This window comes from Lipomyces tetrasporus (genome assembly GCF_029532465.1).
Source record: "Lipomyces tetrasporus strain NRRL Y-64009 chromosome Unknown POJ06scaffold_13, whole genome shotgun sequence".
In the NCBI taxonomy this organism is placed as follows: Eukaryota; Fungi; Ascomycota; class Lipomycetes; order Lipomycetales; family Lipomycetaceae; genus Lipomyces; species Lipomyces tetrasporus.
The window spans coordinates 313,673-337,808 of NW_026611608.1; the positions used below are offsets into that span (position 1 = coordinate 313,673).

The following is a 24,136-nucleotide window of genomic DNA, read 5'->3' on the forward strand; positions in this document are numbered from 1 at the left end:
TCAACTTAAGAAATCTAAACAATAAATGCTAAATAGGACCGTAAAGACGCATGGCTCGGGTCCATTCTAGATTTTCGGCTCGACAGAAAATTCCGCTACACTCTTATGGCTCCGCCTATAATCTGCAGAACCCCAGTTTGATATGCATTTTCCCAACGCGCCGTGAACGAATTCGCCCATGTCGCCAAGGCAGAATTCCACGTTGGTGGATTAATGGTGCCAGCACCATACAAAAACATGGTGCGAATGGAAACCTAAAATTTGATAGGTTTGGCCGACTATGATGACCAGACTTCTGGTGCAACCGGACAACGACACTAGCTTACACTCCGGCTGTGCCAGCGGCGTGTAAAGTAACGATTGGAGTAGAACGTTTTTCTATCCCCGGTACAGTTATCAATGCATAGTTGGTTCTACTCGCTTTGAATTGACTGTCTCGGAGCCGGTACGCGGAGTTGAAGTGGGTTCAGCAATCAAGGACAGGCACAATGTTAATAGGAATTGCACTAATTTGCTTGGTAATGTTATTCGCATACGTGAATTAGTTCTGGCGAGTGGCGACGGAGCCTGCCGAATCGTTGGCAGGCTAGACAGTGATAAGATTTGGGAATATTACAAGTTCTGTAAGCTTAACCCTTGGAAGAGAGGAAATCCAACGTATGGTCGGGGAGTAGATTACTGGTACTGATAATGGATGCACGGGTAACCCTTCTGGTTACTATAATGATCCTAAATACAGAGAATTCCTTAACTTTCCACCGGCAGTGAAAAAGTTCAATATTACACAAATGTGAAGAAGATTGGTCTACATCGCCTCTGGCTGTCCGGTTTGAAGAGGATGGGATTGGCAATGGAGATTTACTGTCATTTTGCGACATAGACGACGGCTATTGTCTGCATTCTAGCGCCTGCCATTCTAAATGCCCGGCTTTATATGCCCGCGATCAGAAAGCCTGCGACTAGATTCAACTCGCGCCCCGAGTTGTAGCTGCAACCTGGTCCAGAAGTTCAGAATAAGAACTTTACATGCAAGTATATTGATATGGACAACCAAATCTATTCCAATAAAATATGCTCAAATGCGGCCAGCATTGTGACTTGCTTTAATCACTCCTGAACGTCATACCGTAGATAATCGCATCGACCGGGTCTTTATGGCCCTTTACCCATGCTACTTTCTTTACTCGTCCGACCTTCTCAAAGCCCAAGCCGTCCCAAATCCGCTGACTCGCAATATTCGTCTCGAATACTAAATTGAAGATCGATCCGGTATACCCCTAAGTCTCATTAGTTGCGGCAGCTACATAAACACATGATTGAGGGACTCACAAGCTTTGGCGCCCACTCAACGTACTGCTTGCCCAAAATTTTGCCAACGCCCTGTCCCCTAGCCTTTTCGCTGACCAAGAATCCACCATTACATATTCCGCCGCATATCCCTGGGTAATTAGGCTTTATGTAGAACGTCCCCAGTACGCGGTCCTCTGCGTCGTCGAAAGTGAATGTTTCTGGCACGCCTGCGGGGGAATCTAGAACCAAAACTGCCACGAACGCGGCGAACCAGTAACTATTGAATTCGTTGAAGGAGAGTAGTTCGTCTTGAGGACTGAAACCGGTGTAAGCGAAAAAACGAAAGGTCTTGAAATTAGGAAAGAAGCAACGTACTAGGTTTGTCCGTCCTCGATCTCCCGATTCAATATATCCCCCAACACACGTATGACGTTGTCAACATGTTGAGCAGGGATAACTCGTTGTTCAACTGCGCTCGTGCATACTTTGATTTCAGTCTCGTCGTCCGACCTGAAGAATGCGTAGATTGTCGCCGCGCGGCCGTCGCGGAGAGTGACATGCGCAGGAGGAATGAAAGGCGAAGAACCAGCCGCGCGGACGCGGGACGACAAAGAAACTTTGGCGTGGATATCTTCTAGGACTGAGTGCTTTGATTGTGTCATAAGCGTCGGTTAAGGACTAGTAATGATCTCTAAAGCGCAATCACCTAGTGTTCTCTATCTCTTTCAATTGCAAACTATTCAACCAATCGTGCAGGAGTGTGTATAATTGTTCCCAGATATCTAGTTATAGGAATTTATATAACAATTACCTTGCCGCGTTGCAATATTGCGCGGGTTTACCGCACTGACAGCGTCGGAAACTTTGACTTCTCCCGCGGCTTTTCAGGGACCCAAGGTCGTCAGCTATGACCCGAGAGAAGATTCACCACAGTTCCATATGATTCAACCCGGTCCCTCCTGCCGGAAACGGAAGAAAGTGACTCTCCGGTATGCACCTGGATTTCTGGTTGGTAATTTACGGAATATACTCTAGCACCTGAGACAGAGTTAAGTTTCTAGCGGCCGGTGAAGTTATAATTCTACATGCACGTATTTGGAACATATAGCGAAAGAACTGGCCAGCTTTTTTGTTGATAATCAATCAGATTAGTTTGTATCTCTAGGGCATGACTCTGAGTGGTGTCCTGTTTGTAGTATTGTGGAATCAGGTAACTGGAAATGGCCCCAGCTTTCGAGGGACCTGCCATACCTAGTCAGCATATCGAAATGCTGGTACATACTGGCCAATGGCTGGCGACAGTTTGCATTGTTCTAGTGAGCCAACGCATTGTCAACTACAAGGTTGTGAGACTTGGTGCGGGACGAGATGTAAAAGATGGAATAAAATGGAACATTGACCGGAGCGATGTTGCCAAGACTGGAGTGGAGTTACTTGCCGGATTACGCAAGAAAATGTGTCGTTGAGGATCAGGAACTGAGGTTTCCCGTCGAGAAAACAATTGACTTCTAGAGCAATCTGGGATATGCTCTGACACTATCGCGTATTGTTTAAAATGAAGGTAAATCAGACTCGCAAGAATATTTAATTATTTATTAGCCAGATGGAGGCACCAACTAGTTCCACTGTTGAATATCCTGTATCAAATTTAGCCAATACCTTGATCAGTTATATAGTCACAATGGCTGGATAGGATCGACAAAATCGATATCAGCCTTGGCAATTCGGCAGCTCGCACCAGTAAGAGCGATCAACCTGTCCCAGTCTTCCTAATAATCGCTAAGCAATTGAAGTATTTGCTACAAAGGCCAAGGAAGGAATGGAAAATAACAAGAAAGGAACAATTTACCATTGTATTCATGATTGTCATGGCTAATTCTTGTGCAGGCGTGTAATATCCATGCACAGTAATTCTTCAAACCAGCTAACTATCGCTCTAACCGAGCGAGTCGGCCAGGGCGGGACGAGAAATAAGCATACGATATGATACGCGGGCCCTAAGTTCCAGGCGATCGGCTCGGTTGCGCACAAACGCTATGGAGAGTTACGTGATATTTTGGACTCCCAAATTATGGTATTGTCTATATTAATTTGTAAGACTCATACAGGATTTTGCATTGACAGATTTCAGCGACTGCCAAATGAATTTGGTGCCGCACGGCATCACTAGACCAAATACGGCTTAGCGCCGACATCACCGTTATAAGGCTTCTGTCGCCGCGCCATTAACCCGGGGCAATTCGCTCGCATCGATGCTTACTTTCATTTGAGCGAGGTTTCGTCAATGTTTCCCAGGATAACCCACATTTTTTTTGCAGTGGACGTCCAGCGGTGCTGCTGCCATGCCTTCGCTACTCCTTTTCTCCTCCAATTTCACCACATTTCTTCGATAGATCACCTTTTGTTTGCAGACTTAGCCTGCTCAACCATCCGTCGGCCTCGAAATGGCGCCTCCAGAGTCGCGGGAGGACGACGCTGGCTCGCGGCCATTTCCGCAGCCGGCTGCGAAGTTCAACCCGAATCAAAACCCGCGATTGTACCTGTCTGAAGGGTCCGCCCTTGCTCCAGTCATTCGCCCGTCACCGTGGAACGAGATGGACATGCCGTATCGTCAAACTGATGGGCACAGGGTCGACTCTGTCTACTCCAGCGGCTCGCGGTCTTACGCGCCTTCGATTAGGTCCACGCGCACTTCATCATCCCAGGCTTCGTGGCCCTCCTTCTCGTCGGCGTCGTCGATCTCGGGAGGGTCTATCGCTGGCTCGCGGCTCAGTCTTCCTATTGCTGATGACTACTACGAGGACGGGCTCGTGTCTCCAGCACATGTTGTCGCACCGGATGGTATGCGCAATCTCGATGGCATTCCTATGGCCGGCATTGCCATGCCACTGCGTTCCAGCGGTCCTCACCTCGCCGGAGGCATGGCCATCATCGCCGAAAACAGACGGTCGTTGGAAGCAGAGTTTGATACGCTGGCGGGCGATCTGAAATCAGTCCTCAGTCAAGTTGGCCGACACATGATGGACCTGTCGAAGGCGGCGGCCATTATTACAGAGTGCATTCGCCTAACAATCTCCGCTTGCTCCCATCACAATATTCCTGCCCTCCAGCTCTCGCCTATCAACTGCGCCGCCATCGCTACCGTGCTCAAAGTCGTTCTTCACTTCTCAGACAACCTGCTACTTGGTCTTCCGTATGCATCGGCTCGCAGTTTACTGCTGCGCGCTGCGTCCGAGCTCGGCATCAAGTTGAAGCTCGTGCCTGCGTATGCAGTTGGAGTGGCTCCACCGCAACCACGGAATTTTGCTGTCGGCAACGAATACAGCAAGTCCGATACTCCAGCGTCGAAGACACTTGATCGTCTTACTCAGTTGATGGATGTTTTGCCAAAGTATCCCGTCTTGTCCGAGCAAGATGGCGCATTCGTTGCGCCAATTGCACGGGGATTCTCTGAATCGTTCGCTGTAATTTCTGTCTTGTTCGGTGTTCCCAGCCCATCTCCTGCTCATTTAGAAAGCGTTGCTGGATTGTACGACGTCGCGGATGACATTCATTTTTTCTGCCAAAAGAATAGGATTCTTGTTGCTGCTGGGAGTCATTCCGCGTCATCGTCGACGCATGGACATCAGCAAAAGCCGTTGAGGGTGGCTATGGGCGGTTTCCGTGCACCGTTTCGAACCAGTAGCTCCGAAGTTCCGCCCATGTCGATGTCTATTGCGACTGAAGATGCCGAAACGCTGAGCGGTACGCTCGGTGGCTATGTCTATCCCAAGGTTGACCCGAACGATCCATCCGTGGCTGCCTACTCACAAAGCGCTTTTGCTATGACATGCGCCCACGTGTGTCTCACAGAGTCAAAAGGTATGATCGTGTTTTCACAAGATTAGACACAGTCGCTCACCTCTAGATAGTACGACGGCCACCTGTCTCTGTCCCATCTCCGGTCATGATAAACATGTACCGTGAGACCCTTCTGAAAGAGTACGCTCGCTATCCAGCTCACTCGGACGAACGACGTGCGTTCAAGCGTGCAATTGCTGCTATCGACACCGACTATCCACGTACTACCGGCCGTTCCCTACCACCCCGGTTCGGAGAGGTTTTATGGGGCGAACGAACCCTCTGTAACGGTATGATCTCAGATGTCGCCATCGTTCGGTGCCGTCAAGTTCTTAAGCCCACTGAGAATACACTTGGTGATGATGTTCCATTCTCAGAGTTCGACCCGTCGCTCATGTTCTCAAACTTGACCGTCACCCGAGTCGTCAAAAGGCTCGTCCCGGGATTAGAAGTCTTCAAGTATGGCTCGACCTCGAAGTACACTGCCGGTAAGTTGAACGGCCCGAAGCTGATTTACTGGGCCGACGGCGCACTGCAGTCGTCCGAGTTTGTCGTCGCTGCTGCCCCCTCAGGCATGTTTGCGACCGGGGGGGATTCTGGCGCATGGATCCTCCGCAAAGACGGCATATCTGGTCTTGGTGTTGTCGGCATGCTTCATGCATACGATGGCGAGCATCGGGAGTTTGGACTGTTCACGCCTATGACGCGGACGCTAGAGCGGCTCCGTGAGGTGACCGGGATTGAATGGGGCGTTGTCGGCGCCAAGGACGTCGAGGGCGAGGATGAAGAGGACATGCTTGTCGGTGGATCCGAATCCTCAGACTCTTCCCATGGAAACGACGGATCGATTCTAGACTCGTCTTCTGACTCTGAACTGGAGTAGTCATAAGGCTTTTGGGAGACACATGTATTATTAGAGGTGGTATATGTATATTGGGCTTTGATGTTCATTTTTGACTACTGGAAATATATTGGGATACGTGATTGGTTGATGGGTACATTTAAAATTTAGTCATGCAGTATGATAGCTTCTGTGCATCACGAGGGAAGGTATTGTGCTTGGTAACAATGGACATTGATTTGGAGTTCCTTGCTTATTTGATTTTGAGTATTTGCTTGGTTTGGTTGGTAGAAATTAATAAATTACATACGTTGGTAATAGAATTGCTTGGGTCAAACGACGATTGCGATAATGACCGGGTTCATTGGGCTCATTTCATGGCCGATTAGATCACAGTCGCGAGGTGGTGTCACTATGAGGGCCTTGTACTCGCGAGCCCGTTGGGAGGACAGATGCTGCACGCCGCATTGAAAATCGATTGGGAGAAGAAAAATATTTCGTGTTTTCCCACATCGTGTAACGTCTGACAGGTATCCAGCACAGCAATTTTTTCCTCTTTACTTTATCACTGCCCAACTCAGAAAATAGTCTCTAGCAAAATGTCAGGACTACTTCCAATCGCAACATACACTCTCAAAGTGCCGCCAGGTGTCCCCGTGACGGCGAGCGAGGAAGATTTCCCAGTTACGCTGCGGATCACGATGGCGGCGATTGATCCGGAGGCGGTTGATGATAAGAAGGCGCCTAGCACTTTAAGGATCTTGAAGAAGCCTACGGCATTCCCCGATGGTGGGCTATTGCTCGGGGATGACGAGGACGACGATGAGGATGACGAGGATTTTGAAGGTGATGACGAGGAGGACGATGATGAGGATGATGATGAGGATGATGAGGAAGAGGAAGAAGAGGAGGAAGAGGAGAAGGAGAAGAAGTCTAAGAAGACTAATGGTGTCAAGGAGAGCAAAAAGGATGCTGACGTCGAGATGGGGGACGGTGATGACGACGAGGACGATGACGACGAGGACGATGATGATGAGGACGAGGACGAGTACGAGATCGAAGACGTCGTTCTCTGCACTCTCTCGCCTGAAACCGTAAGCCTCGCATTTGATCTGGCTGTTCCAGTACAGTAGTGAAAATTTTCTAACAAGTCTAGCTCTACCAACAACCGCTTGATCTAGTGATCACTCCGGACGAGGAAATTCTCTTTGAAGTCACAGGTTCGTACACGATCTGCTTGATCGGTAACTACGTCGACCACCCTTATGATCGTCAAGACGACTTCGACGAATCCGAGTCCGATGAGGACTATGATTTGTCTCCGGACGAGGACGAGTTGATTCACGGTTATGGCGACGAGGATGAGAGCGATGAGTTGGATTCTGTTGACGAACATCCACGCGTCAAGGAGTTGCCGAACGTCGAGGAGGAGATTAAGAAGGAAGCGAAGGCTTTGAAGGAGGAGGCGAAGGCTGAGGCTAAGGCTGCAGTTAAGGAGAAGGGAAAGAAGGCAAATGGAAAGCGCCCTGCTGAGGAGGAAGAAGTGAAAGAGAAGAACCTCGACGATATGATAGAGAAGGACAATAAGGGAGCTGAAAAGCTCTCCAAGAAGCAAGCAGCAAAGAAATTGAAGGGGGCTGATGGCTCTGCGGCGCCAGCTCCCGCGGAAAAGGAGAGCCTGAAGGATAAGAAGGTCACATTCGCGAAGAACTTGGAGCAAGGACCTACTGGCTCCGGCGCACCAAATAAGGCTGCTGAGCCGGCGAAGACGGTTCAGGTTAAGAAGCTCGAGGGCGGTCTCGCTATCGAGGATCGTAAAGTCGGTGATGGCACTGGTGCAAAGAACGGCCAGAAGGTCGGTGTGCGATATATCGGCAAGCTGAGCAACGGCAAGGTCTTTGACAGTAATACCAAAGGCAAGCCTTTCGTTTTCACCCTCGGCAAGGGCGAAGTTATTAAGGGTATGTTCTATCGTAAGTCGTTACCGAAGCATGCTAACTTGTTATGTAGGCTGGGATCTAGGTGTTAAAGGCATGGCTGTCAACGGTGAGCGCAGAATCATTGTTCCGGCTCCGCTTGCATATGGCAAGAAATCGCTACCTGGTATTCCCGCCAATAGCACCCTCACGTTCGACGTCAAGTTGATATCTATTAAGTAAATGACTTTAGTCATAAACTGAGACTATCTATATTAAATACATGTATTCGTCTTTTTGCTTATTGATGATATTGGGATTGGATATTCAAAAGTCGTTGATTTTTTAGTGTTTGCGCGTTTATAGTTGTTATCAGCAATGTACAGCGCTTATATAGTTACATATCTTATGTGCTACAAATATTGCGATTTTTTTGAATAGATTTTGGATGAATAGTGAAAATTGAGTACACTAAGATTAACAGGTACATTATCCCATTGCGAGGCAGTCTTACTATTCAATCACAGAATTATTGATTACCATTATTACGCGTTATAATCAGCAGAACTAAATAAGCGCTGCGAGGCGTTTGCTTCAAATCCTGGCCATTCCAGCGTCATGTCCGAAGGGTCGGCTTGATACTCAACCTAAATCGCGTCCGCTGCAGACGTTACTAGCCAACCCATCTCACATCACCCCACGAATTCCTACGCGCCGGGAACGCGACCACCAGCCGAGCCAGCGCCTCATCCCGTACCCGCTCATGTAGAAACGGCGTGCGGACGTCAGGGTGCAGCTTTCGAGACGACTTGAGACCGGGGACGAAGAAATTGTAGCAAAGTACTAGCCATGCCGCTCCGCTTTGTTAGCGTGAGTCGTTCAAGGGGAATCGGAAAAGGCCCTATTTATACGACGATCCGACCTGTGCACCGATGAGTCCACAAACGACGACAACTTCGAGTAATCCAGCCATGAAACTACAAGGCGTCCAGTGCAATCCCGAAAACAGAGTCAGGCAGAACAGGACCAGCGCCCCGCAAGGAAATCCTGTACCTAATGTCATCAGTAAGAGCTCTTAAGGTAGTGGGTTTATGCGATACCGACCTTGTAAAGAAAACATAATCCGTCGCCACGATAATCGCTGAACTGCGTCTGGACCGGGGCGTTCCCAAATTTATGCCAATGCGTATTAAGAAAGAACCATAAACATGGCGGCGCAAATAGCCAGATAGTGATCGAGCCGCTCATGTCACGGTATCATGAATGCGGAGAAGATGAGACCGAGGAGAAACAACGCACATAATGCAGAAAACTATCCAATACTAGTTTTAGCTATTGGTCGTGAGGGAGAAGTCAGTACCCAGAGAAGGATAAGAAGCAAGGGCATTGCTGCCTCGAGCAACAAGTGGCGCAGCGAGAGACAGCATTATGACAGTCAGCGGAGATTCCAATTACAGACCAGTAATTCAGTTGCACAAAATTTGATTTTCTAGCTCCTTGAGGTACGCAAGCGGGATCAAGAACTGGCTCACTCCAAGTCAATAGCAGCGAGGTTCAAGCTTGCTGAAGTGGACAAAGGTTTGAGCCGCATCGCTTGCAAACGACGACCTTCCATATCGCTCGGAGCCCCACCTAAACTCTGGTCTTAGCAGTGATTAATGTCGGTTGCCGCAAGCATTGCCTTTATTAAGTGATAGGAAGTACACCAATTGTGACTTAGGCATTAACTACTACACGCAAATAATAAGAATGCCGCCAGTTCTACCGTATCCTGTGTTTATCGACTCCCACGTGATAGGAGGATTCGGTCGTGGCTCCTCGGACTTGGGCATCCCTACCGCAAACATCCCACCATCTGACTTCCTCGCTTCTGGTATTCCTAAAGGTCAAACCGGGATTTATTTCGGATTTGCAAAGATATCGGGTACATACGGCACACTAGTACGACATCCGTCGCCTGAGGACGACGCTTCAAAGCCACCTTCCACGGAGATAGTCCAGACCGAGAAGCCCATACTCCCAGCAGATGGCGTCGTGCTGCCGATGGTCATGTCTGTAGGCTGGAATCCGTTTTACGGGAACAGCGAGCCAAGTGCGGAGGTCCACATTGTGCATAAGTTTGTGGACCAGTTTTATGGGGCAGATATAAAACTTGCTGTTCTGGGATATATCCGGCCCGAGAAGAATTTCGAGAGCGTGGATGCGTTAATTGAGGAGATTATGACTGATATTAGGAAATCGAAGGAGTATCTGGCGGAGGATGGATTTAAACTGATTGAATCGAGCGAATTTTTCAAGTAGGAGTTTGCATTATGACAAGATTTTGATAGAGATAGATTGCATTTGAAACTTTACACCATTTTCATTACTAAAACTTTTATAATTATAGAGACATTAATTGATCTCAGTATGATTGTCTACTTCCGTAGTCTCTTAATAGCATCACCAATGGGTTCCCCATTTCGCAACGCTTCAAATGTTAAATCGTCTATCTGCTTCCTTTCAGTGCACAACTGCACAACCGCTTCAAGTTGGGCCGCCGGGACGACAACAACGCCGTCTGCATCGCCCATAAGAAAGTCTCCTGGATGAATCCATAACTCGTCTTTGAACTGGACTGGAACATTGACCTGGCTGGCACGAGTGAATCCGTTGGATCCTAGAATTGACATGCTGCGCGCAAATACTGGGAAACCCATTTCCCGCTGCTCGAGAACGTCCCTGAACCGGCCGTCAACTATAACGCCTTGTGAGCCGAGATATCTTGCGCGAGTGGTCATTAGGCCGCCCCAGCAGGCCGAGTACATGCCGCCAGGTTGTGAAATATACATGATCTTGCCGGCCTCGTTGTAGTCGCACTGGCAGATATTAGCAGTCATGCTAGGTGGTAATTTATGACAATATACTCACAAAATGCTTTGATAACGATGGACTCGTCGTATCATTCGCGTCGACCATCTACATCACGTAAGCGTTCGAAGTCTTGTAATGAATACTGACAACCGAAACCTTCACTGTAATCGCCTCACCAAAGATCTTGGTGCTACCGGCTTGTCGCTCGGGCGAGAACATTGTAATTCCATCCAAAAATCCACCGTAAGGATACTTAAGTTTTATTAATGCGTCTCCAATCTAAGAGTTCGTATTAGTCACATAAACCGTGCAAATATCCCGACGCGGTTTATCTCCTCACATCACACGTCGCGAATGATTTCAGTGCCAAGACCAATGATGCCGAAGGTTTGACGCCGACCATGATTTCTGTAACTAAAAAATTTAAGCTCAGCCTAGTCTCTATCAACGTGAATGGTGGAGTATTGAAGATGACCTCAGTGTATGGCCACGGATAAATGGAACATGACGGGGTAGCAGCGTACCGATGGGCATTAACACATGCGCGAAATGCAGTGGTAACTGCAGCACAACGATTCACTTATGTCGTATCAACCGCGAAGTTGTTCGCTTTGAGCGCGGACTGTAATTTACGCTAACGACATAAACTGCGTATTAATAGGAACGCAGTCGACCTGAGCATTAGCAAGAACACTCATCCTGCAGTCATACCTGCTACTTAAACCTCCACGTGTACTAGTAGGATTCGCAAGGTATGTTGACTGTTCAGAGGGCTGAGAAATCGTCCAGGTAAATCTAGTTGATCCATTTTATTAGCCCTTACCCGCAATATCGTGCAACCCTAGCCCGCGGGCTCGGATCTTAACTAACCAGTAACCAGGCCATTTCGCGGAATCCTACTGCCATCGTTTAATTGGAGCTCATTACAGTCTTCCCCATAAATGCACGGACTATGGCTAACCATGCTGTTGTGAAAGACCTCAATCGCAATGCTGATTACTGTCGCTGTGTCTTGTAACTAGCTACCATGCACTCGTAACATTTTCTCTAAGTCCATCTATTCTATACACATATACACGAAGTCACAGCAAAATTGTATTCCCCGAATTTTACAAGATGGAAACAACCTGTTCATATATCGTGAAAATTATACCTCCACTGAGCACTAACCGCCCCAATCGAGGAGTAGTGCCCTTCCAAAATGTCAGCACGCCTTCCTCCTTTAATAATCTCTGAGCGCAATGCAGTGTGTTTCTATACTCCTTCTTCGAATCCAAGGACTGCATTCGGGTCTTCAAGGTGTCTAATGGCATGGTGGTATACACAGTGATAACGCCAGCAATAGCACCTACCAGGAATGTTGTCGCTCCAGAAAGTGGCTTATTGGGGTCATCCTTACTCATAGCTTGCACCTTTTGCTTAAGGAATGAGTATGAGCCCATTCGGACAGCGGCGTTGGATGATTGCCGAAGGGTAACAGGTACCACACCTTTGTAGATCGCAGCAATACCCCCTTCCTTAACCAACGTGTATGTTCCATGCAGAAAGCCCCGGTACCGTGGTTTCGATTGTTGCGCGTCGTCGATAAGCGCAGTTTTGATTGTTTCGAATGGTGTAAGCGCAAACACGGATTCCAAGACGCCAGCACCCAAACCAGCTATCAATATTAATTTTCAATCCACTAATACTGTGACATCAATAGAGGTTGCATACCAAGGACACCTCTTGCTCCAGACAGTCTGCCATTTTCATCGGCAAGCAACTTCTTCAATGAATCGAATCCCAAGAAGCGCACCGCAGCCTTGGCAGTGCACCCGATAACAAGTGTCGAGCACCCGGTATACACTGTCGAAATACCTTCTTCGCGAGCAACACGCAATACGAGCGATATTGGGTTTCGAGATGCGACTTTCGATTTGTCGACTAACTGTAAACGAGTCTTTGCGAATTCGAAGGGATACTAAACCGAGGTTAGCACCTTGCATGCGTCTGGCAATTTGTTGTCTGAGAAGTTACTAACCGTAGCGGCAGCCTCAACACCGCCAGCGATTCCACCGGCGACTAGTGACTTCCATGGCGGAGGCTAAAGTGGACGTCAATAAACCAATTCCATTTTCATTATACGTATAAAGCCGAGTCCATATGCAACGTGCAGATCCATCAGGCAGTCCACTAACAAATTTGGCACTTACCCGCTCTGGATTATTCTCCTTTCTAGATGTGCTACCCATGCCCAAATATCGTACAAATGATTATAACGCAATATTCACTGGCGTCAATTGCAGTTCGGCTCCGAGTTTTTTCGGGATGGTGGAGAAATAGCCGGGTCTTACTTGATCGCCAAAATTGCTGACCCGACTAGCTCGCAAAAAGTAGAGCTGATTTCGTCCCGCATATATGACTGCCGCGGTATATTATAAACAAGCAACTGCGTCCCGGAACAACTCAGGTATATGAACTCCTGGTCTTCATCGCGGCCTTTATGCTATATCAGAATTGCGAAGAGGAGTAATATCGAAGGAACAGCTTGTCTACTCTCCGGACCCAATTTTGGGTAGCAGAATATAAGTGCGCAATGTCAACGCAGATACAGCGCTATCTAGCAAATAGATCTCTCTATAAAGTTACGGAGGTACGGGTATGCAAGGTCAGATGCAAGTCATTCCACATACGTAATAAGGTTTGCATATTCAATTAGTTGAACGTCAATTTCCGGATGCGGACACAATTGTCTGCAGGCGCCTAATAAACAGCCACATGGATCGACCACTAGTCAAACCTTAACTGCTCTTCGTACTGAGCGGCTGTCACAATCAAACTCGGAAGCTTCTCCGCAACAAACTTGAAATATCAGGACCGGGTAAGTGGATATCAAACGTCGAACAATAAGCGAGGCTAACAGCTTGGCAATTGGCACCGTTGAGATATCCACTTGCAGAGTTGCTATTTCTCGGCTTTATGACACAAACTTGAATTTTCGCGTCGCTGCCTCCACAAGGCGCAGCTGCTTCAATTACTGCTCCCACTTGCATTCACTGCACATCTACAACCCTCTCGTGCTTGCGCATGAGAAGCATGACTCGAAGGGGCGCTCTATTTTCCTTCTTACTTGGTACTTGATTCTGGTATCGAGATCCGGGTTGGTGGTCCCGTGTATATCACAGAGCACACGACCTGCACTCACAATGCCCCCCGCATCGTCCTCCTCAGCACCGGGGACGGTCACGACAGCTTCCGGCATAACTTTGCCCATGACCGCTGCCATGGCTAGAAGTAGTGGAATAAGTGTACGCATCTATTCGTGTCGCTCAAACTACTAGTTCACTAACTAGTATTGCAGCTTCGAACTGGAAGGCCGAAACGCAAGAAAGCATCTCGAGCCTGTTTCCATTGTCAGAAGGCTCATTTGACATGCGACGATGCGCGTCCATGCCAGAGATGTATCAAAAGAGGTTTATCGGCCACCTGCCAGGACGGCGTGCGCAAAAAAGCAAAATATTTGCACGACGCTCCACTTGATCCATCTAAGATGCGGTCGATACCGGGCAAGAACACTTCAAAAGCAAGTAGCGAAGCGGTCGCCGCTATAGTGACCGCTAAGGATCAGCCGGCCGAAGGTACGATTGATCCGTCTTCCTTAACGTCGGAGCCAGTGCTTGACGAAAGTCCGGATGGTTCAGATGGCTTGTTTTCGAATTTCGATCTCAGCTCCTACGATTTCGGCTCCAAGACCGCGAATATGGAGTTCTCATATCTCTCAAATATGATCGGCACAAATGGGTTGCACCCGCAAGAGACTCTCACAACGCCGCCGTCGTTGCCGGGTAGCGGCAATCTACTACAAGGTAGCCTTGGCCAAGGATACGACTATGGATTTGCGGAGGTGTCGGTCCGCGATTCAAATTGGGCTTCGCGCGGGCTCGCGTCGCTCCTCTCTGGGAATGACAATTCACCGCAAAACAGTGCCAGCCCACCGACGCCTACTACACCTGTCGCAGATCATGCTCCTCGACAAGGATCCTCGCTGAGTGGGGAGGTTACAGTGCCGCCGACAGCACAGAATCTGCCACAACCTATTCAGACTACATCCACGAATCCCTCTCTTGTTTCCCCTGCTCTTCCCAGCCATCTTGCCGCGCGACGGAGACGCGATCCAGAAACCGTGTACGCGGCAGTGACTCGACCGTTCTCCTATACACCTGGGTATCATGGTTTGATCGCATATCTAAAGTCTCGTTTCGACAGACCGCATCTCATGCGTGTTGCCCGCAGCATGGCAGCGTTTCGCCCGTCATTTATCGCCTGTACCAAGACGTTGAAAGAAGAAGATCTGATTTTCATGGAGAAGTGTTTTCAGCGCACACTACTGGAGTATGAGAAGTTTATCTCTTACTCTGGCACGCCAACTATTGTCTGGAGACGAACCGGTCAGGTCGCCGCTGTTGGAAAGGAGTTTTGCATATTAACCGGATGGACAAAGGAGCAGTTATTGGGTAAAAGGACATTTGTGGTTGAGTTAATGGACGACCACTCTGTATTAGAATATTTTGAAGGGTTCAGCAAACTGGCGTTTGGCGATTCGCGAGGCGCCACCATGATGGAGTGTACATTAATTAGTCCGACTGGGCGGAAAATCCCGACGGCGTGCACGTGGACGATTAAGCGCGATGTGTTTGACATTCCCATGATGATTGTTGGGAATTTCTTACCAATTTTGAGTTAGTTTGGTCAATGTGTGTTAGTTATTGCTATTATTTCTCTGCTATTTGTTTTTACTATTTTTGGATTCAGTCGATATCAGTTTGGCTTGGCTACAATATTGACTTGGACTTTGGGTTGTACTATTCGTCTTCGTGTTCTAAACCACATCACTTGTCAATAATCTGGCATTATTGTTTCAGGTTTTTTTTTTTTTTTGGTTCGGATTGATTGGCTTATTGCGGCTCATAAAAAAGTTCTGGAATCGGTTGGTAATACACAAACCTGAGATTGGTGATTTATAACTGGAAATACATGCTATCTATTACCACGCACAAAAATACTGTACATTACGTTAAATCCGCTTTCCTATATACAAAATATCGGTATTATATGTACAGTGATTCAACTAGTCTAAGCAAAGTCTACTCAGTTTCGGCATCGTCTGGAACGATTATTGGCTGCGTAAACTCAGTAATTTCCCCTCGGTACTCGGCTACCGTGCCCTTCCGAATGACGGCTCCGTCTTTGGCGATAATGTCCTCAATCGTTATACGAGTGTCTGAGAATATCTATGCTATTGTTAGCAACACAGCGTTGAAATTAACAGCCCAGTCCGAGGAGTTGACCGACCTTCAAGTGATCCGCGATCAGATGCCTGTTATTACATCCCGGACACTTCACCAGAACCGTACCATGGTGATAAGCCTGATGCGACATGAAATGACTCGATCTGTTTTTGCAAACCTTGCATGTGAGCGTGATGTTGTATGTGGGTCTGTCTATTGGAATTTTGGCCCTTGCCACTTCGCGATATGAAGGATCATGAGGGACGGACTGAGAATGCGAATGTGAGTGATCATGAGCGCAAACCTCGCCGTTCGCATGAGTGTGCGTATGTGCTGGATCCTGAGTTGCAGAACTGCGATTTCTCTGCGAAGAGGTTCGCGATATAGCTGCAGCAGAGAATGGCCGTGATTGCAGTCGGTATTGTGCTGGGTTCCCAACAACTGACCGGATCTGTCCGGAGACAATGTTTGGCCGCAGTTCAAGTAGTCCTCGAGTTATTGCAGAGGCTCTTAATTTCCACATTGCCGTTCGCTTTCTTGCTGAGAAAAGCACCTCGGATCAGTTAACCAGCAAGTTAATTCCCAACGTCGGCTGCTTGCCTTGCGATGCTTCCGATAATCTGATAGTCGGCGCGTTTGAGTACTAGATGTGACAGCATACACTACTTGTGGACGTATCTGTCTTTAGGCCGTGGCACTTGGCTGCGCCGCCGCCACCTGTTCATTAATTGTCGCTGACGCCCAAGGAAGAAGCCCTAATTTGGTGACTAGGGTAAAAGCAGGGACAAAGACTATTTTGGGTCAAAGTTAGGTTGTCTCTCTTTTGCACAACCATCATACTGGGAGTCAATTTTGAAGCAATGGCGAGTCGGGAGCATTAGCGGCTTCTTCTCGAGCCCCGGAGCGTCTGTCACATCTCCCCCCCCACAAACCAACCCCCCCTTCACTTGCGCTCGACAGCAATTATCTGGGACTAGTATTTCTAGGTGTCAGATGCACCATACATTGATTCCGCGAGCGCGAACATACTCAACTGCTTTGGTAAAGGCATGTTTGCTGCTATCCGCGAATCTACCCGTCTTGCATTCATATTCGATTCTAGACGGGAATTATTTGCACAAGAGAGATCACGATGACAGAGACGACGACGAGTTGGATGGACCCGAGTTTTGGATTTTCATGTCAATATCGGTGACACTAGTACTGCTGGGTGGTATTTTTGCGGGTGGGTAGTCGGATGGGGTTGCTTATTGCGGTCATAGGCGGCTTGCTAACGATCCCAGGTCTGACTCTTGGGCTAATGGGACAAGATGAGGTTTATGTACGTTATTACTCGCGCTGACGAGCAGCATGCAACTAACACCTCAACTAGCTACAAGTGATCGAGCAGACCGGAAGTGTGAGCGAGCGCAAGAACGCGGGCAAGGTTCTGAGCCTGCTGAAAAAAGGCAAGCACTGGGTCCTTGTTACAATGCTCCTCAGCAACGTTATCACCAACGAGACCCTACCAATCGTTCTGGACCGCTGTCTAGGTGGCGGTTGGCCTGCTGTCTTGTCGTCGACGATCCTTATTGTCATTTTCGGAGAAATTATCCCACAGTCTGTGTCTGTCCGGTATGGGCTTGCTATTGGCGCCACATTCGCGCCGTTTGTGCAATTGTTGATGTACGCCATGTGCCCGGTCGCATACCCTACGGCACTGTTACTGGATCATGTTCTTGGACAAGGTACTATAAATGGTTAGGAATAATTACACTCGTCGCTAACAGCATAGACCACGGAACCGTGTATCGCAAGGCGCAACTGAAAACACTTGTCACCCTGCACAGATCGATGGGCGCCGAGCGTTTGAACAAGGACGAAGTCACAATTATTTCCGCCGTTTTGGACCTCAACGAGAAACCAGTGGGCAACATCATGACCCCGATGCAAGACGTCTATACCATGAGCGCAGACCGTATCCTTGACGAGGCCGCTGTCGAGGAGATCTTGAAGGCCGGCTACAGTCGTATTCCCATTCACACGCCCAACGAACCTCACAACTTCATCGGCATGCTGCTCGTCCGGATTTTGATCTCGTATGATCCGGAGGATGCTCAACCAGTCTCTACATTCCCGCTGGCTACACTACCGGAGACGAAGCCGGACACAACGTGCTTGAATGTGCTGAATTACTTCCAAGAGGGCAAGTCGCACATGATGCTTGTGTCAGCTAGTCCCGGTGAGCCATACGGTGCCTTGGGTGTAGTCACGCTCGAAGACGTCATAGAGGAACTTATCGGCGAGGAAATCGTTGATGAGTCGGACGTGTATGTCGACATTTCTCAAGGCATCCGCCGCAAGTACGTCTCACCTCTGACGCGCCGAACATTACCGGCACAGTTCGTCGCCCAGCATACCGCGCCGTTAGGCGACGCCTTGGGTGGCCAACCAATTCCGAAAATCAGCTTGGACGGCTCCAGCGGCCAAGCGACTGGCACAGCGCACCGAAACAGTCACGGATCGGCCATGTACGGGTCAGGTGCTAATGTCCTAAAAGTCGAACCGCTAAACCTCGCGTTACGACCAATGGAGACGAGCAACGCCAAAGTTACGATCAAGAAAGGTGCGATGGAAGATTATGTCCGGCGCGCGTCCATGGATGCACGGAGTACACAATTCGCACAGAACGGCGCGACTGCGGATAGTGCTGATGCAAAGTACGGCAAGCCACAGGCTGGTGTTGACTTCGGCACGATTCATGAATCGGAACGAGCAGCGCTAGTGGACGGACCCCCTACAGCCGCGTACGGAGACCGTTCGAATTCGTACATTGTGGGAACTTTAAGTACGAAACCCAGGCAGCGACGACCATCATCCATCGAACTAGACTCGATTGCGAGCAAGAACATTATGGACGAAATTAACGCGTCCAACGAGCTCCGCCGAGACCATGGCGTAATAACTCCGGGATCGGCGATAAGCGAGCCGGAAAGTGTGACGTCGACCACAAGGTTACTAGACAACGATCACGATCATGAGAGCGAATTCCACGCGAGCGGGATTATTGAGAGCATTAGAGAAGTGCGCGGATTTCAAAAGACGATTATCGAGGCGACGCCAATGTCGGATGATGACAGCCAATCAGATAGCGACAGCGAGGAGTCGGATTCTAATTCTTCGCACGGAAGCCGATCTAGCCGTGGCGGGCTCATTCCAGATCTAGAACGAGGGCCGACGGAGAGTTCGAAGACGGACATGAAAAAGAAAAAGCTGGAGAGAACGGATTCCGGCAGTAATAGCTCTGGTGGAAGAACGCTGTCGTTCAGAAAAGGTAGTTTCTTCTCTGACCGTGGGTTCAGGCCGTTAAGTGGTAGTTAGCAGCGGTTCTCGCGGTTAGACGTATGGCAATTTGTTTGAAAACATGGAGGTACTTTCACCTAAAAATTTCGGTTGGATATAAAGGGGTTTGTCTATGAAGATAAGCGCAAGCCATAGATACAAATGAATAGCGTTGATACAAAATACAATTCACTAACAAATCCAAAAAAAAACTTATTATATCAATCATGTCAAATACGAATATGACCATATCCATGCTTGGTGTGGGTCATGCAAACCGTTCGCACCCCGCGGTATCGCCAGTCCATCAGACGACAGGCCATTGGTTTGGCTAAACATGACTGCTCCTGTCAGTACGAATTATATAACCGGTAAAAAACACGCACCAGCTCACCTCGTTCAAAATTCAGCAGCGACTCATTAAAGGTCTGATTCTCGACTGCATCGAGAGCCTGAGGGGACTTATCATTCGAAGCATGTCCATTCAAATGATAGCTCAACCTCGTCAGCATTACCGCTGCGCTACGATCATCGTCATCTTTGCCACTACCGTCTGGACTGTCCGTAGTCTCTTGACTCTGGTCGGCGTACGGCCCGCCGGATAAGATTTTCTCCATTTCTTTTTGGACGACCACCCGCGCGAGATTCTCGAGAATGCGGAAGCCTTGGTCGGCGACTATAATCTTGACTTTAAGCGCCTTTTGCATTTGAATGATCCTGCTCAGTCCGCGTTTGGACTCCAACGCGCGCTGACTTAGCGGCTCGCTGGATCCGAATACACTGAGTAGAACGCCGGCGGTGAAAAGTTGGATTCCGACAAACGCGACGCCGTGGCTGTACTGGATCTTGGTGAATGCCGAATGACTGGCTAACCGCGACGTCCGCAGCGCAGCCTGCCAGCACGCATTTGCGGACTGCGAGAACGGGTCCGACGAGGACGGGTTCCGGAGAGGGGATTGTGGCGGGTTCTGGAACGCGAGTAACGGGCGGTGGAGGATGATCATTGCATTGTCGAACTGGACTTGCAATAGCACGGCCTGCATGCTGAAGATGTCTCGCTTGATTCTCGCGCGGCGAGCTTTAACGGACACAGAATCTCTATTGGCGTCATCGTGGTCAGGGATAATGATGTCGTCTTCGTCGTCACTGTCGGTCGACTCGTTTGGTGTATGGGACCCGTCGTCGCGCAGTTTAAGAACATCCGGCACATGGTCATACCATTGCTTAAGCTTGGCCTCCAGGCTTTGAATGGTCGACACCAAATAGTCCACACTCAGAGGACAGAATCGATCGGACTCGGATTCAGAACTCTCAAACTGCTTCGCATGCTTAGCAATACCACGCGAACCTTGTCGGTAAAGCTTGGATATGATTTCGCCGAGGATAATGTAAAATTGCAGTTTGCAAACCTGGTATGTTAATAGAGTCGCCGGCTCTTGTCCAGCAGAGTCCTTGACATCGTCTTCGACCATTAGATACGACGACTTGTCGTGAGACGGGTACGAGGTCGTGACAGTGGGCAATTCGACATCACAGTCATCGTCGTGAATACCGAGTGGTCGACCGTACGACATTGCAGCAAACCTGTCATAATTGTACAATGCCCAAAAGACGCGTCGCCGCAATTGACGCTTTTCTTCTTTTAGCGCAAGATCTTCGCGATGGAGACCCAGGGCCTGAGCAGATTTCAGACCGCTTCCAAATATGCTCCACGCGAGGTTGGGGTCGCCGTGATATAAACAGAAGCTGCCTAGTAGGATGCAAGTTTGTACTGTCGACAATGTGCAGCACGAGAGCGTGTCAAGGAGATGCGCACGGGACAGCGCGATTAGTTGCGCCATTGCTTTCTCAAGGTCGTATGTTTTCTCTGTCGAACCTGGCGACCGTAGTTGCATGTAATTGCCATAAATTTCTGCAAGCCGCTTCCGACGGCCGGGATGTACGACGATATAGCGACCACCGAGCGCTATGACCACGACCAAGAGTAGCGCAAAAGTAAAGTCTTCGTCAGTATCGGGGACTTTTGAAGGGTCGGCTTCGTACGCAGCCAGGAGGGTATGATACTGCTCGAGGAACTGCCCTTCGTGGGCCACAAACAAGAACCACTGAACGGAATTGAAATAAACAGCAATCGCGTAGTTCATGATCGGCCGTGGAGGTAGATATGCTAATACTGTGGCCGTTGTAGAGCGCGTGTGGGTCCAAGGAAGTGACGAATGACGCTCGATGTCGGACGCGGCAGAACTATTTGATCGAACAGATGCCGACCGGGCAGTACCAGTCGTCGGACTTATCGGGCGTCTATTTAGGAGAGAATCTATTCCCGAATTTGCAGTAATCTGGGACAAGTACGCAAACGACGAGTCTGATTTGTGGGTGTAGTGGACGTCCTGAGTGATTGTAGACGGCAGGGCCTTGTCTGGATATTCGGACAAGCGCACGTGCGATCGAGAAGATGGAAAGTTAAGCGATATCGCACTCGACTCGTCGGGACTTCGAAAGGGCGTAGACCGTGGCACGTCATTGGAGCCAGAACCGTAAGAAGTGCTGTCCCCGGGCTCGGGATAAAGCAGCCGCCGTAGCTTGACTGGGCGCGAGTCATGCGGGTCTTGAGATATGATGGTACTGCGGGGTTAGTTATTGGCATATCTTACATCTATGTAACCCGACTCACCTTTGTGGAGGCGGGAGCCCGATGGACATGGACTCAGTCAGGGATGCCAACGGTGGGAGTCCGATGGTCGATGTTGTCGGAGCGGAGGTGTACTTGCTACTAGCCTGCACACCGTGGGAGATCTGTGAAGCCGGAACATCGGTGGTCTCTGTCTTCTTGGTCTCTGTTGGGCCGTCCGGTCTACTGACACAGACGACGTTTGCCCGCACGCAGAGGGCACACGGACGGTAACTGTCGCACTGTGCCTGTCAGCCCTATTACGCACTAAAGCGAGCGCGAAACAAGATATTCTCACTTTTAACTTCTGCTTCCGACAGCGTACGCAAGCACGCGCAGTTCTCTTTGTAGTTCCGGTGGGGCTTTGCGTGGACTTGTCGTCTGCGGCGGACGACCCGGACGCATTCGCGGACTCGTAGACAAAGATGTCGGACTTTTGTCCGGCCGCAGACGGCTGCCGGGTGACCATGATGGGGTTCACTGTGCGCGGAAGTCGCGATGGTGGATGAGCAGTGGATTATTGATTCATGCACGGCGCCGGCGGAGGTTAGTGTCTGTTGGAAAGCACAAACCCTCGTCTTTGCTCACTATGGGTGCGGGGTAGCACAAGCCAGGGTAACACCGGAGGAAACTCATATATATATCCTTGCAATAATAGTCATTCCAGATTAAATCTGCGCTCTCAAGGACTCTTGCTAGTGTCATCAGTTATAGACGCGCCGTTGCAATTAGCAGACTATATTTTCGAACTACTTGCTCATCGTAAGGAGACGCCGAGAGCGGTATTTTTCTAATCCCAGAATATCTCCCAGAAACCGTTCCGACTTCTTCACAAGCAATACAGTTGATCGCCTTTGACAAGGACGAAGTCCAATGGTGTGCAGAAAAGCCGCAGTCTGGTCCAACTTACGCCTGACCACTATGGGTTCCGGTGAGCCGGAAACCTGCGTGTCTAGCTCCAATAGCATGCTGCAATTGCCAAATAAGATACCGCCTATTTGGATTTCAGTGCCCTAGGGCTCAGTTGCCTCATCTATGTCGTTCAAACTAAGAAACGGCGAACAATGTGACTCTAACGTCTGCTAGGAATCATGTAGCATACGCATATCGGCACTGCCGTCGACAACTATCCCGTTGAGCGACACGATATTGCTTGAATAGCGACATACCGCATGTACACTGGAGTAAGCCGATTCAGTCGACTGAGCTAGCAGCCATTGCCATGCTTTATTACGGTAACATGTAATCGATCTACGTCGTGTATGGTCCCCAGATAACGGCTGTTTCCGGCGGAAAATTTGAAGGTCTTCGAGTTCGTGAAGATATACCGCGCGGTCAGATGGACTTCTGGCATGTTTAAATTTCCTGATCGTTTTGATGCTAAGAATCCAATACCACGTAGATTGCATTTTCTAGTGACCCAACAACTCACATATGTTGCAATAGCTGCTCCCGAATTGTAGTTAATTTTCAATCGGGTTCGAGGTTAGGGATTTTGTGTTTAACCGAAACAACGGCACTTGCGCTCCGCCGGAGCTCGGAAAAAGGGCGCGCGCTGTTTCTTTCGGAACTAGCTTGCAATCGTCAAACTCAATGCTTCACTCAGCCGCACGAGAGCCTCGCCTGCAAGTACCAGGGCCGGCCTCGATTGCTGCAATGGTTGATCGTCAAGACTCGGTTTATGACACTAGCCTTTAGTTTTAGCAGCAGTATACGATTGCATAGTTATACGGTCTATGTGAGCTGACATTATCCGGTCGATCATCAATGAGAAAGTATATGCGCCGCTTAGTGTGCGGCATCAAGAACCCTTACCCATAATCACTAACAATTAGACGTCGACTAATAGCAATCGTGAATCGGTGGGATATGTACTATCTGTCATAGATAACAGTGCAAGCTCACTAATTCGTCTTTATGGATGGCGTACTCTGCATGATTTGTTGCTGCTGAATATTTGACGGTACCCGCTACTCTGCCGACTTTAGTATGTCACGCCACTCTTAATGCCAGATAGCGTTGCATTTAGAGGCCCAAATCTATATTACATTGATACCTTTAAAGTTGGAACCGTTGTAACGACGGGTACGTTCGCCCGAAGTGGGTGTCCAACTTGTTGCATAACTGTCTCGACGTT

At 49.0% G+C, this 24,136-nt stretch overlaps 10 protein-coding genes across 10 annotated transcripts; 5 read left to right on the forward strand and 5 right to left on the reverse strand.

The window, feature by feature from the left end:
- Positions 1–1,103: 1,103 nt before the first annotated feature.
- POJ06DRAFT_203657 (uncharacterized protein) lies at positions 1,104–1,952 on the reverse strand (the record flags this gene model as incomplete). Its single annotated transcript, XM_056185320.1, has 3 exons — positions 1,104–1,277; positions 1,330–1,606; positions 1,666–1,952. 3 exons carry the CDS (start codon positions 1,950–1,952, stop codon positions 1,104–1,106), a joined length of 738 nt encoding a protein of 245 aa, XP_056040147.1.
- A 1,938-nt stretch (positions 1,953–3,890) lies between these two features.
- POJ06DRAFT_203630 (peptidase family S64-domain-containing protein) lies at positions 3,891–6,013 on the forward strand (the record flags this gene model as incomplete). Its single annotated transcript, XM_056185319.1, has 2 exons — positions 3,891–5,151; positions 5,202–6,013. The coding sequence occupies 2 exons, from the start codon at positions 3,891–3,893 to the stop codon at positions 6,011–6,013; spliced, it is 2,073 nt and encodes a 690-aa protein (XP_056040148.1).
- A 390-nt stretch (positions 6,014–6,403) lies between these two features.
- On the forward strand, positions 6,404–8,130 carry POJ06DRAFT_278829 (uncharacterized protein; the record flags this gene model as incomplete). Its single annotated transcript, XM_056189771.1, has 3 exons — positions 6,404–7,065; positions 7,128–7,932; positions 7,982–8,130. Exons 1-3 carry the CDS (start codon positions 6,571–6,573, stop codon positions 8,128–8,130), a joined length of 1,449 nt encoding a protein of 482 aa, XP_056040149.1. The 5' UTR covers positions 6,404–6,570.
- Positions 8,131–9,518: 1,388 nt separating this feature from the next.
- POJ06DRAFT_263173 (riboflavin kinase-domain-containing protein) lies at positions 9,519–10,242 on the forward strand. Its single transcript, XM_056188836.1, has one exon. The coding sequence runs from the start codon at positions 9,637–9,639 to the stop codon at positions 10,186–10,188; it is 552 nt and encodes a 183-aa protein (XP_056040150.1). The 5' UTR covers positions 9,519–9,636; the 3' UTR covers positions 10,189–10,242.
- On the reverse strand, positions 10,243–11,304 carry POJ06DRAFT_263174 (ribonuclease E inhibitor RraA/Dimethylmenaquinone methyltransferase). Its single transcript, XM_056188837.1, has 4 exons — positions 11,081–11,304; positions 10,897–11,019; positions 10,798–10,845; positions 10,243–10,745 (listed from the first exon to the last, which is right to left on the reverse strand). The coding sequence occupies exons 1-4, from the start codon at positions 11,141–11,143 to the stop codon at positions 10,305–10,307; spliced, it is 675 nt and encodes a 224-aa protein (XP_056040151.1). The 5' UTR covers positions 11,144–11,304; the 3' UTR covers positions 10,243–10,304.
- A 439-nt stretch (positions 11,305–11,743) lies between these two features.
- Positions 11,744–13,236, reverse strand: POJ06DRAFT_263178 (mitochondrial carrier domain-containing protein). The gene is made up of 4 exons (XM_056188838.1): positions 12,933–13,236; positions 12,761–12,823; positions 12,454–12,700; positions 11,744–12,397 (listed from the first exon to the last, which is right to left on the reverse strand). Exons 1-4 carry the CDS (start codon positions 12,969–12,971, stop codon positions 11,850–11,852), a joined length of 897 nt encoding a protein of 298 aa, XP_056040152.1. The 5' UTR covers positions 12,972–13,236; the 3' UTR covers positions 11,744–11,849.
- A 509-nt stretch (positions 13,237–13,745) lies between these two features.
- Positions 13,746–15,749, forward strand: POJ06DRAFT_263179 (uncharacterized protein). Its single transcript, XM_056188839.1, has 2 exons — positions 13,746–14,027; positions 14,081–15,749. Exons 1-2 carry the CDS (start codon positions 13,926–13,928, stop codon positions 15,461–15,463), a joined length of 1,485 nt encoding a protein of 494 aa, XP_056040153.1. The 5' UTR covers positions 13,746–13,925; the 3' UTR covers positions 15,464–15,749.
- On the reverse strand, positions 15,636–16,592 carry POJ06DRAFT_42849 (DNL zinc finger-domain-containing protein). Its single transcript, XM_056191015.1, has 3 exons — positions 16,072–16,592; positions 15,838–16,010; positions 15,636–15,781 (listed from the first exon to the last, which is right to left on the reverse strand). Exons 1-2 carry the CDS (start codon positions 16,528–16,530, stop codon positions 15,864–15,866), a joined length of 606 nt encoding a protein of 201 aa, XP_056040154.1. The 5' UTR covers positions 16,531–16,592; the 3' UTR covers positions 15,636–15,781; positions 15,838–15,863.
- A 335-nt stretch (positions 16,593–16,927) lies between these two features.
- POJ06DRAFT_263183 (uncharacterized protein) lies at positions 16,928–19,517 on the forward strand. Its single transcript, XM_056188840.1, has 4 exons — positions 16,928–17,232; positions 17,291–17,328; positions 17,380–17,734; positions 17,782–19,517. Exons 1-4 carry the CDS (start codon positions 17,001–17,003, stop codon positions 19,365–19,367), a joined length of 2,211 nt encoding a protein of 736 aa, XP_056040155.1. The 5' UTR covers positions 16,928–17,000; the 3' UTR covers positions 19,368–19,517.
- On the reverse strand, positions 19,518–22,541 carry POJ06DRAFT_216129 (fungal-specific transcription factor domain-containing protein). The gene is made up of 4 exons (XM_056185532.1): positions 22,298–22,541; positions 22,003–22,241; positions 19,723–21,953; positions 19,518–19,669 (listed from the first exon to the last, which is right to left on the reverse strand). Exons 1-4 carry the CDS (start codon positions 22,466–22,468, stop codon positions 19,554–19,556), a joined length of 2,757 nt encoding a protein of 918 aa, XP_056040156.1. The 5' UTR covers positions 22,469–22,541; the 3' UTR covers positions 19,518–19,553.
- Positions 22,542–24,136: the final 1,595 nt, after the last annotated feature.